This window comes from Sus scrofa, chromosome 3 (genome assembly GCF_054392235.1).
Source record: "Sus scrofa isolate SSC_HxYL_T2T_F1_AM1 chromosome 3, Sscrofa_HxYL_maternal_Yorkshire_Landrace_v2.0, whole genome shotgun sequence".
Taxonomy (NCBI): Eukaryota; Metazoa; Chordata; class Mammalia; order Artiodactyla; family Suidae; genus Sus; species Sus scrofa.
The window spans coordinates 125,493,663-125,506,763 of NC_139385.1; the positions used below are offsets into that span (position 1 = coordinate 125,493,663).

The 13,101-nt window shown below is 39.9% G+C and overlaps 2 protein-coding genes across 50 annotated transcripts in view; one reads left to right on the forward strand and one right to left on the reverse strand.

Moving 5' to 3' along the window:
* Positions 1-13,101, reverse strand: part of HADHB (hydroxyacyl-CoA dehydrogenase trifunctional multienzyme complex subunit beta) — a 602,797-nt gene that overhangs the window by 556,462 nt on the left and 33,234 nt on the right. The window lies entirely within an intron of this gene.
* Positions 1-13,101, forward strand: part of DTNB (dystrobrevin beta) — a 247,992-nt gene that overhangs the window by 40,699 nt on the left and 194,192 nt on the right. For all 49 annotated transcript variants that reach the window (XR_014842418.1, XR_014842419.1, XR_014842422.1 and 46 more), the window contains 2 exons: positions 2,796-2,876; positions 6,849-7,062. Coding sequence is in view for 34 of the 49 variants with exons in the window: in XM_085019802.1 (XP_084875928.1) it covers positions 2,796-2,876; positions 6,849-7,062 (295 nt within the window). In the remaining 15 variants the exon portion in view is untranslated. The remainder of the gene's footprint in view (positions 1-2,795; positions 2,877-6,848; positions 7,063-13,101) is intronic.

Consider the following 13,101-nt stretch of genomic DNA (forward strand, 5'->3'; position numbering starts at 1 on the left):
ATCGAAAGTTCAGAATTAAACCCATAAATCCTTGGTCACTTGATTTTTCACAAGGATGCCAAGACCATTTAATGAAGAAAGAATAGTCTTTTGAACAAATAGTGCTAGGACAAGTGGATATCTGTATGTGAAAGAACGGATTTGAACCCCTGGCTCACACCACATAATGAATTAACTAAAAATATATCATAGACCTAAATGTAAGAGCTAAAACTATGAAACTCATAGAAGAAGATGTGGGTGTCAATCTCATGAACTTAGATTAGGCAAAGCCTTCCTGGGTATGTCACCAAAAACACAAGTGACAAAAGAACAAATAGATATGTTGGACTTAGAAAAATTAAAAGCTTTTGTGCTCTAGTAGGTGTGGCCAAGAAAGTGAAATGACTACGCATAGAGTGAGAGAAAGCATTTGCAAATCATATATCTCATAAAGGATTTGTATCTACAACATGTAAATAACTCTTAAAACTCAATAATGAGAAGACAAGACAACCCATTAAAAAAATGGGCAAAATAGGAGTTCCCATCGTGGCTCAGCGGTTAACGAATCTGATTAGCATCCATGAAGACGCAGGTTCAATCCCTGGCCTTGCTCAGTGGGTTAAGGATCTGGCGTTGCCGTGAGCTGTGGTGTAGGTCATAGACGCAGCTCGTATCCTGCGTTGCTGTGGCTGTGGTGTAGGCAGGCAGCTACAGCTCCAATTTAATCCCTAGCCTGGGAACCTCCATATGCTGCCTGTGTGACCCTTTAAAAAAGAAAAAAAGAAAAAAAAAGAAAAAAATGGGCAAAATATATATCCAACAGGACCTACTGTATATCACAGGGAACTATACCTAATATTTTATAATAACTGACAAGGGAAAAGAATCTGAAAAAAATAGATATACATGTATGTATAACTGAGTCACTTTTCTGTACACCTGAAATGAATACAACATAAATGAAATGTACTTCAATAAAAAATAAAATTTTAAAACATGAGCAGAATGACTCATAAGGGGAAGAAGTTTCTTTTTGCTATAATGAATATTTTCTAAATTGATTGTGGTGATGGTTGCACAACTAAATCGAATACTTGAAAAGCAAATTTTATGTGAGTTATACTTCTATAAAGCCGTTATATTAAAAAAATAGGACTGTATAGTTTTATGTATAAAGGATAGATATTTTGTGAGAATCAGGTGATGGAGGAAATAATTTTAATTGTGACATCATGATAAAGGTTGACTGAAGTGAGGTCAAGAGAAACCCTTGCTTCACATTTTGGTCAGTAAATATTACTTTCACCAAAAATCCTTCCTTTTTCTTCCTTTACTGTGAAATGAGCAGAAATAAGAGATAACTGTAAATATTGGTAGAAGATAATCTGTGCCAGTTTACTTTCCTTTTATTGAGTCAAAAGTTGCTGCCAGATCTTATAAAGGCAGCACAGATGAAATAAAAAACTCATGTTGGATGCCAAAGTTCCCTGAATTGGCTTTAAAATTCAAGGAGACTTTTACAGCAGATTTTGAAATGAAAACAAAGTTTGATTTATGGTCTCATGCAATTTAGGCTTTGTTCTAGTTACTATGGCTATGTATCACTTATCCCCAAACATTTATTTTGTTTATACCTTTTTGGGGTCTAAAATTAGAAGATCATCCAGAGCTGATGTGTTGACTTCGCTGCGTGGTGTCTGAGGCCTCACTCGGGAGGCTGGAAGGCTCAGGGCTGGATCACTTACATGTTTGGCAGTTGCTGCTGTCTTTGAGCTGATGGATTCAGTTCCTCGGGGGATCCGCATCTCTGTGAGGTCTCTCCACGCCAGCTAGTTTGGGCTTCTTCACAGCAGTGGTGTCTAGGCTCCCAGGGCATGCATCCTGAGAGAGTGAGAGCAAGGGCAAATGGTGCCACCTCTTATCGCCTGTCATCGGAAGGCATGCGGTGTCACTTCTGCCACACTGTTCACTAAGGCAGTCACAGTGTCCTCAGATGCAAATGGAGGGTAACAATCTTTAGTTCTTGATGGGGAGGGGCCGTGTGCTAGAAGCACATAAAATACAGGCCTAACCCGTTGTGGCTCAGTGGGTTAAGAACCCAACTAGTATCCATGAGGGTGTGCATTTGATCCCTGGCCTCACTCGGTGGGTTAAGGATCTGGCGTTGCTGTGGTGTAGGTTGCAGATGCGACTTGGATCTGGTGTTGCTGTGGCTGTGACATAGGCCAGCAGCTGTGGCTCCGTTTCGACCTCTGGCCATATGCCGCAGGTGCGGCACTAAAAAGAAAAAAAAGGACTGGCTTGGAAATACTGTTGTGGTTCCTTTTAAAAACATACAGGTTGTCGCAGATGTGGAAGGGGACCTTAGAGATCAGCTGGTCCCGGGCCCTCCTTTTACAGGTGAGGCCATAGGCTGAGAAGAGGTATGCGATGGGGCCATGGTCATGGTCTATGGTTGGTATCAGACAACCTGGAATTTAGCTTTCCTGACTCTAGGCTGGCAACTTTCCTACAATACCACATTGCTTCACTTTGCTGAGTATATTGTTCATTCACTCAGGCCTTGAATGGTCCTCCTAGGCTAGCAGACCGTATGGTGTAGGCAGAACTACTGGGATAGTGGTTGGTGTGGGGTGGGCATGCAGAAAGGCTTTCTAACCCTTCCTCCCCACTTTGCGTTTTGACCAAAGAAGACCTACCCTGATATATTGTATATAGACTGTGCCAACCCAATGGCACCAGTCACTCCCCTAGCAGGTAGAAGTGAAATGATAAATCTAGTTGAAGATTTTTTATTTGCCCTTTTTCAGGTGCTCAAAATTTTGATGTCATACGACTATCAACTTACAGAACAGCTTGCAAATTACGATTTGTACAAAAACGATGCAACCGTAAGTCATTTCTACTCATTTCTGTGATTGTTGGATAGAGCTCGATCACGTAGAAGATTGTATACCTTTTAGTCATATTGTAATGTTATTTGAATTATTTTTGTCTTAAGTATTTATCAGAATATGAGCTTCATAATGGAAAGAACTTGGTATTTTATTCTGAGTGTCCCTCAAAATATTTAAGGAACTCAGTGCAACCATTTTTTGAGATTGGCATAGTGTTAATTCTTTAAGTGGGAGAATTGATTTCTCCTGGTCCCTGTTTTTAAGGAAAAGTTTTATGTAAAATGAATACAGTTTATCAGCTTCTGGAGGAGAAGAAAAACTAATACTTTGACAGAAGTATAATAAAAATTAAATTATTGATTAAACTTAATATAAGCCAGTATATAAAATCTTTCTTAATTTATGCGCAGATGAACTAACTTAGAATTACTGTACTTTCCTCATGTATGTGTGTTGTGTGTAATAATGAAAAACTGTTTTGTGTATGGGAAGAACATTAGCCTTAGAATGCGAAAACCTGTTTTGCTTCTCATTTTGCCATTTATTATAAACATGTGACCTTGAGCAAGTCACTTTAGATCTAAATACTTCTATACTACTTTCAGCTCTACTCAAAAATCCTAGCTGAAAATTCTCTCTGAAGAGTTTACCATGCCACCCTAGACTGAAGTCATATTTCTTCTCTGGTTCCCCAAAGCATTGTTTTTCAAATTAAGGGTTATGACCTATTAATAGTTGCTGAAATCATTTTGGTGGGCTGTAGCCAGAATTTAAAGCATGTAGTGGAGAAAAAAAAAAAAAGAAAAAGAAAAAAGTCAGAATGTGGCTTATGTGGTAAGGTATTTTGTGAAACATTTTTTAATATATATCTGGATGGGTGTGTGTGTTGATTTAAATATATTTCTGTGGTTTGTGGTTAAAAAGTTTGAAAACCACTGTCCTGGAACCGCTACCATTCTTATAGTTCTCTCCATAATTATTCTTGGAACACGGTAGTCCATGTGTGGCCTGAGCCAGACTAGTGGCTTCAGTAATATCAAGTAAAAGATGTGTGGTTTTAGAAGTTTCATTTTGTCACACATAATTCTTCAATCCACCTGAAATTTTGTGCGGATGTAGAGTTTAAGTCAGAGTCATATTTCAGTTTTCTCCATATGTATGTTTACTTGACCCTATTTATTGAAAAGACCATCCCTTTTTTTATTACTAAAAAATCTTTTCCTCACATTCATTAGGAGAAATGTACAAGAATGTTCATAGCTGTGTCCATATATGAGAAGGCCTGCTTTTGGACTCTAGTGTTCCACTGGTCTGTTTGTCTATCCTTGTACCAGTGATCACTCTTACAGCTTTATTCTAAGTTCTGGGTGTCAGGTAGAGCAAGTCTTCCTACTTTGTTCTGTTTTTCTTTGTAAGAGTGTCTGGGACATTCTTGCCTTTTCATTTTTTTATTATTTTTTATTTTTATTTTTATTTTTGTCTTTTTGCCATTTCTTGGGCTGCTCCCGCAGCATATGGAGGTTCCCAGGCTAGGGGTCGAATCGGAGCTGTAGCCACCGGCCTACACCAGAGCCACAGCAACTCAGGATCTGAGCCACGTCTGCAACCCTCACCACAGCTCACGGCAACGCCGGATCCTCGACCCACTGAGCAAGGCCAGGGATTGGACCCGCAACCTCATGGTTCCTAGGCGGATTCGTTAACCACTGAGCCACGACAGGAACTCCTGTTGGCCTTTTTATATTTATCTTCATACAAATTTTAGAATTTGCTTGTTAATTTCTACTAAAAACAAAACAAAGAACTGTGTGCGTTTTTTTTTTTTTTTCATTCTTCATTTCTTAAGTATACCTTACATATAGTAAAATTCATCCGTTTTGTTGGGACTTTACTGAATCTATAGATCAAGTTGGGAAGAATTGATGTATTTTCAATATTGAGATTTCCTCCTGTGAACATGGTCTATATCTCTCCAATAATTTAGGTCTTTAATTTCTGCTAATTATATTTATAGATTTTTCGGTAGAGATGTTGCACATCTTTTATTGGATTTATTCCTGTATTCCTAAGTCCCTGATGATTTATGATACTATTATAAATAGTATTTTAAATCATATAGAAATTTAAATATAATGACGTTCATAGCTTGGTTTGTTTCTAGCATTCTAGACTCATATTAATTTTAGTTATATTCATGTAGAATCTATATGATTTTCAATGTGTATAATTTTGTCACTTCTGAATAATGACAGTTACATTTTTTCTGTCCAATACCTGTACTGATGATTACTGCAAATTTATATAGGTAAGGATCTGAAATACAATAGGACTGATGATGGTGGGTATTTCTTATCTCATTCCCAATATCAGAGGAACAGCTTTCAACATTTTATGGTTAAGTAATATGTTTGCTGCAGTTTTTGTTGTAGATACCCTTAATCAGATTAAGGAAGTTCCCTAGTAGTATGTTTCTTCATTTCTAAAGATAGGTTTATTTTAAAAGTTTTCTTTTTGGAGTTGCCATTGTGGCTCAGTGTGTTAAGAACCCAACTAATATTCATGAGGTTGCAGGTTTGATCCCTGGCCTCACCCAGTGGGTTAAGGATCCGGTGTTGCCACAAGCTGCAGCATAGGTTGCAGATGCGGCTTGGCTCTGGCATTGCTCTGGTTGTGACGCACGCCAGCAGCTGCAGCTCTGATTCGACCCCTAGCCTGGGAACTTCCATATGCCATGGGTGCGGCCGTAAAAAGAAGAAAAGAAAAAAATTTTCATTTGGATAATGACTTCTGACTTAGTTTCATTTTGATCAAAGAGCGTGGTTTATATGATTTTAATCCCTTAAAATATGTTGAGATTAGTTTTATGATTCAGGATGAAGTCATTTTTTATACATGTTCTTTGTGTTCTTGAAAATAAAGCATATTTTCTAATCATTAGGGGTGGGACTTCATATGGCATCCATTATGCCTGTGTTAGTTGTGAAATTTGTCTGTACTTATTTTGTATGTTTTGCTCTGTCACTTGCTGGGAGAGATGTGTTAATATCTCTCACAAAGCTTGTCAATTTTTCTCTTTGAGAGTCTGTGAAAGTTTGCATTGTGTGTATGTATATTTTTTTGGTCTTTTTTAGGGTCGCACCCATGGCATTTGGAAGTTCCCAGGCTAGGGGTCAAATGGGAGCTGCAGCTGCCAGCCTACACCACAGGGACAGCAATGCCAGATCTGAGCCTCATCTGTGACCTGCACCACAGCTCCCGGCAACACCAGATCCTTTAACCCACTGAGTGAGGCCAGGGATCGAGCCTGCATCCTCACGGATACTGGTTGGGTTCTTAACCTGCTGAGCCACAATGGGAACTCCTGGATTGTGTATTTTTGAAGCTATATTGTAGGGGAGGGAAAACTTTGCCCTACCCTCTCAGGGTCTCCAGCTGGGCCTGAGAATTAAATCAATATAAAACAGAGTAACAGGAGAAAAGCATACAGATTTTTATATGTACATGGGAGTCCCCACAGGAAAGTAAAGATCCAAAGAAGTGAGTCGGCCTGTAAACTAAGTTGAACACGGAGTAGCAGTTGTGGAGAAATAGCTAAAATATATCAAGAGGCTAAAGTAAGCATTATTTTACTGAAGTCTATAGAGATGTCTCTGAGACTCAATTCACTGTCTTTGGTGATGAGGATGTTTCTTTCCTCTTGGGATAGGAGGGCATTTTTTTTTACAAGGGACTTGTATTTCCTGCTTTGGGGAAGAAAAGGGAAAATCAGAGTGCCCTTCCTGGCACCTGCTGTTTTTCAAGTGTCTTTAGCTCAAACTACTCTTTATGCCAAATAGGCGTATCTTGGGGTGACATGTGCTGCTCCCCTTCACTGTGCTGTCAGATGTAAATAAATCTGAAGTTCTTAGATCTTTCTGATGAATTAAAACTTTTCAGTTGTTGACGTTTACTCTCTTTGTGTTCTAGTCCATCTCGTTGATATCTGGAACATGATTGAAGCCTTTCGAGACAATGGCCTTAATACACTGGACCACACCACTGAGATCAGTGTGTCCCGCCTCGAGACTGTCATCTCATCCATCTACTACCAGCTGAACAAGCGCCTTCCTTCCACTCACCAAATCAGCGTGGAACAGTCCATCAGCCTCCTCCTCAACTTCATGATTGCTGCATACGACAGGCTAGTACCTACCTTATTACTCCATTTTAAGTGCTCATCTCTTAATCATCCTTCTTCTGTACTGCCTTACCAAGGGTTGTCAGCTTAGAACCACAGTTAAAAGGAAAATGAATCAGTGTAAGTCCCTTCTAAAGACTGGTTAAATGCCAGGGGGTCTTACTCTGTCAGGGAGTGTCACATATTAACCTCTGTAATGTTAGGGACATCCACCATACTTGAGACATATTGTTTGGTAAAATTGTGAGTACCTTAATATAGCTGTTCTCTATCCAGTGATGTACAGCCAAGTTGTACGTTTGATTGCAAGGCTTTCTCTTTAACATTTAAACTAACTTTTCTTTATTCTGTAACAGCAGTTGCCCCTGGACTACAGTATCTCTTTTTTCTATTTATGTTTAGGATTCTATTTTATTGTATTTAAATTTTTTTTTTTTTTTTAACTTTTTAGGGCCACACTAGTGGCATATGGAGATTCCCAGGCTAGGGATAGAACCAGAGCTACAGCTGCTGGCCTACGCTGGAGCCACAGCAAAACCAGATCCAAGCCACGTCTGTGACCTACACCACAGTTTGCAGCAATGCTTGATCCTTAACCCACTGAGCGAGGCCAGGGATCGAACCCACAACCTCATGGTTCCTAGTTGGATTCATTTCTGTTGGGAACTCCTATTTTAATTTTTTTCTGATACAGAACATTGTTTTCTAAACCTTACAATAGAGGAAAACTAATGTAATCCAAATTTAAACAGAAATGAGTTGCTGTATTTATATTTATGGAGAGTTAAGTTGGTATGATAAAAAACAGAAATCATAAATGATGCAAGCACAAAGGTGAAGGGTTATGTTCCAGGAACCTAGAGTTTCTGATCCCTGCTGTACTATCAGCCATTTGAATGGGTTAATTCTCTCTGCTTCATGTTTCTCTCTGTAGAAAGTGAGTTCATACATTTGTAGAATTCTGTTATTTATATTTTATAATATGGAGGATTCTCTGAATTAATGGTAAAACCATACAAGTGTCAAGGCCAAGTCTTTAAATTCATGACATTTTTATAAGATGTTATCACTTAGATGTTCCGTACACTTAATAAAAAATTCTTTTGGAGTTCCCTTGTGGTGCAGCAGGTTAAGGATCCAGTGTTGTCACTGTAGTAGCCCAGGTCACTGCTATGACACGGGTTTGATCCCTGGCCTGGGAAATTCCACATGCTGTGGACACTGCCAAAAAAAAAAAAAAATTACAGAAATTTGAATTTTTAAAACAAGAGTGTACATGAGGCATTAGTCCCAGAATTCTCATGCCATTTTTTTTAGCAGTTGAGATTAGTGAATCCAGAAGGTTTGCTTACTGTCCAAGGAATGACTCTACTGATCCAGAAGCCTTAGTAAAAACTGTTATTCTCTGTTGAGTAAACAGCATCTTATCATGACACTGACTCACTTGAGTAAGTCAATTCAGGGCTGCACAACACAAATGACTTTTAAGAACAATATTTTTAAAGTCAGAAATAAAAATCATCAAATAGCATAAAAATGATAAAATAGAGATTATAAGCTTTGATTCCATAATTATATCAAATACCTTAAGTACTAAGGCTAGAGGGAGGAGGAACCAGAGAGTGAAGAGAAGGGGAAGGGGAAGACCAGACTTGAGGGCAGAAGACACAGAGGGCTCCCGGGACAGAGAAGCCAGACACACAGAGAGAGAGACAAAGGAGGAGAAGAAACAGACTGTAAATTGATGAAGACAGATCAGTAAGAGGGCACACTAAAGAGAACTGGGAAAAACGGAGAGATGAATGAATCAAGAAGAGTGAGCAATATAGGATGACAGTGGTCAGTTGGGTAATTCTCACATCATATCCTGTGAAAATGTGGACCAGAGTTCCCATCATGGCACAGCAGATGAATCTGATTAGTATCCATGAGGACGCAGGTTCGATCCCAGGCCTTACCCAGTGGGTTAAGGATCTGGCGTTGCCCTGAGCTGTGGTGTAGGTCAGCAGTTATAGCTCCAATTCGACTCCGGCCTGGGAGAGAACCTCCATATGCTGTGGGTACGGCCCTAAAAGACAAAAAAAAAAAAAAAAGAAAAAAAAAAAGAAAAGAAAAGAAAATGCTGACCGTAGGCATCAGAATAAATCACCACATCTTTACTAACCTTGAAGTGTTTATAGGAAAAGAGTTTAGCTTTCTGGAAATTTGAAATTGGCTTTCATGTACAGGAAAGAAGAAAGAATTTACTTGTAGGAAATTTATTTTTGAAAATCAAGGCATTGTGTCGTTAAATACATCCCAAAGTGGTAGTCTCTGTCTAGATTGGCCACTTTGTCACTTAGGCTAGAGAGTCTCTTTGATATGTAGAATTCCTGCTATATCAATTGATCTTTCAGGCTTCTGCATTTCATAATTTTTCAAAGTTAAAATGTGAATATAGGAGCTCCTGTTACAGCTTAGCAGGTTAAGAACCCAACTACATGAGGATGCGGGTTTGATCCCTGGCCTCGCTCAGTGGATTAAGGAGCTGGCATCGCTGCAAGCTGAGGCAGAGACTGCGGATGCGGCTCGGATCTGGTGTTGCTGTGGCTGCACTGTAGGTCTCAGCCTACATCTCTGATTCCACTCCTTGCCTGGGAACTTCCATATGCTGCAGGTGTGGCCCTAAAAAGACCAAAAAATTTTTTTTGTTTTGAATACAGCAATTACTCAATTATTAAATTCCCCCACCTCCAAATTCGTAGTCAAATTTTTGGCCAGGTTGTTCTGATTATTATAATAGATTATAAGACCCTAAAACAACAATCAGGAATAAATAGGATCTGACTTTTTCCCTTAAGTGTTTATTTTCTTAGGAATTATTATTTTTTTAATACTTAGGATTTAAAATATTTCCCATTTGACAATTAAAAACATTGAAAAGTACAAAGAGTAATATTGTAAACATTTGTGTGTAGGACTTTAGTGAAAGCTGTGAGGAATAGCCAAAACATCCTGACAGTCCGGTTTTTAACTCTTTCAGATCCTCAGTACTACAGTGTTGGTAGTTAGATGGTCTGGTCCAAAGGTACCACAGGTGATGCTGCACCCAGCATCTTTTTTTTTTTTTGGATAAAAAGGATATCAAAATCCCCAGCATCAGGAACAGGAATCTTCCTTACTCTTCATCAGAGCTGATTTAGTAATTGAGAACTTGTGGGTTAGAAACCTCCTTCCTGTGTCTAACCTCCGTATTCTTTCCACATCTTCAGCTGTGAGCGGTAGAAAGCCTGTGCAGATGGGCTTTTACAGTAACAGGAGCCCAGGCTCACACCGCGGAGGAGCCAGAGACAGGCTAGCCCTGGATCGAAGGTTGTGTCAGGGCCTGGCTTGCTTTCTTTATCGTGGTCTTGGCTTAGGTCTCCTCTTCTATCAGCTCATCCTTAAGCTGACTTCAAACTGTGCCTGCTAGCAGCTACTATATGCTTCCTCTTTCAAGTCTAGGTTGGGGGTAGAGTGGGTAGAGAGCCAGTTTTCTTTCAACATTGAACAAAAGTACTTGAGTCTTCTGCCAGAAACATGCATTTGTTCCATGTATGTGGAGGAATTATGCTTTTTAGCGGAAAGAAAGGATTCGTGCCTTTGGGGCAGAGGGTAGTTTAATTCTCACCCCCGCCATGGTGGGGTTGCCTCTTGGTGGGGATGGTTGGACTGGATATGAAAGTGATGACCACGGTGTTTACCACTCAACTCCTCGCAGGGCATCAGAAACTTGTGGAGCCCTTTCTTGTTAAATGGCCCTACTCTCCAGCCAGTTCCTTAAACCTGAAACCCAAGGATTGTAATTCTTCCTCCTGTCAGCCTCCGCAGTAGTCAGTTACCAGCTCCTTTCATTTCTGCCTCTTGAATATCCACTCCTCTCCATCCGTCCCAGACCACCAATATCATCTTTTGCCTGGCCCACTGCTACAGCGTCTAATAAAATTTTTCTTTTTTCTTTTTGGCCCTTTTTAGGGCTGCACTGTGGCATATGGAAGTTCCTGGGCGAGGGGTGCAATCGGAGCTGTAGCTGCTGGCCTGCACCACAGCCACGCAACGACAGATCAGAGCCTCATCTGCAACCTACATTACACCACAGCTCGCAGCAATGGCAGATCCTTAATCCACTGAGTGAGGCCAGGGATCGAACCTGTGTCCTCATGGATGCTAGTCAGATTCCTTTCCACTGAGCCATGATGGGAACTCCTAGAATATTCTCATATGTGTGTCCTGGTACATGTTTCCAAGTGTTTTTCTTGATTCTAAACAGGGATAGGGTTTCTGAGCTGTGGGGTACATGAAAGTTCAGGTTTAACCTGAAGTGATATTTAGAAAATATCAAATTATTTTACCAAATTGTACCAGTGCATGAGATCCTTTTTACCAAATTGTACCAGTGCATGAGATCCTTTTGACTCACATTCTGTAAGCCTTAGAATTGTCAGATTTCTTCGTTTTTGCTAAATGACATCTTACTGTTGTCGTGATTTGCATTTTCTTGATTACTTAGCATGTTCTTGTGTTCTTTGGCCATATTTATTTATTACTTCTGTGAAATGCCTCCTTATGTCTTTTACCCATTGTTCTAGAGTGTTATTTTCTCTTTTTGTATTGATTTGTAGGAATTCTTCATATAATCTAGATAACAAATCCTTTGTTGATTATGTGTGTTGCACATATATTCTCCCAATTTGTAGCTTGATTTTTTTTTTTTTTTTACTTTTCTTAAAATATCTTTTTCTTTTTCTCTCTCTCTCTTTTTTTGTTTTTGTTTTTGTTTTTGCCTTTTTAGGACTGTACCCGAGGGATATTTAGGTTTCCAGGCTAGGGGTCGAATCAGAGTTGTAGCCGCTGGCCTGCACCACAGCCACAGCAACTCCAGATCAGAGCCTCGTCTGTGACCTACCCCACAGCTCACAGCAATGCTGGATCCTTAACCCACTGAGTGAGGCCAGGGGTTGGATTGTGTCCTCATGGATATTAGTGATTCATTTCTGCTGAGCCACTACGGGAACTCCTTAAAATATCTTTTTCTTAAAAATTTTAAAAAATAGTGTTGTAGGGAGTTCCTGTTGTGGCTCAGTGGTTAACGAATCCACCTAGGAACCATGAGGTTGCAGGTTCGATCCCTGGCCTTGCTTAGTGGGTCAAGGATTCGGCGTTGCCGTGAGCTGTGGTGTAGATTGCAGACGTGGCTCGGATCTGGTATTGCTGTGGCTCTGGCGTAGGCTGGCGGTTACAGCTCCGATTAGACCCCTAGCCTAGGAACCTCCATATGCTGCAGGAGTGGCCCTAGAAAAGGCAAAAAGACAAAAAACGAAAAAACAAAACAAAAAAAACAGTGTTTTAATGTACATTCTTAAAAATTTTTTTTCTTGTTTTTTACGGCCACACCCTTGGCATATGGAAGTTCCCAGCTGGAAGCCCATCCCACATTCACAGCAACATAGGATCTGGGCTGCATCTGTGACCTACACCATGCTCACAGCAATACCACATCCTTTAACCCACTGAGTGAGGCCAGGGATCGAACCTGCATCTTCATGGATAATATTTGGACTCATTTCTGCTGTGCCACAACAGGAACTCCCAAATGTTGGTTTTTTTTTTCTTTTTTCAACTGAGGTATAGTTGATTTACAGTGTTGTGCAAATTTCTGCTGTATAGCAAAGTGACCAGGGCATACACACACACATATATATATTCTTTTTCTTATATTATCGTCCATTGTGTTCTATCCCAAGAGCTTGGAAATAGTTCCCTGTGCTATAAATTAGGCTTTCATTGCTTATCCATTCTAAAAGCAGTAGTTTGCATTTGCTCTCCCCACACTTGCAGTCCATCCCACTTTCCTTTCGTCTCCCCCTTGGCAACCACGAGTCTGTTCTCTATGTCTGTGAAGCTGTTTCTTTTTGTAGATAGGTTCGTTTGTGCCATATTTTAGATTTCACACATAAGTGATATCATATGGTGTTTGTCTTTCTCATTCTGACTTAACTTAGAATGAGAATCTCTAGTCATATC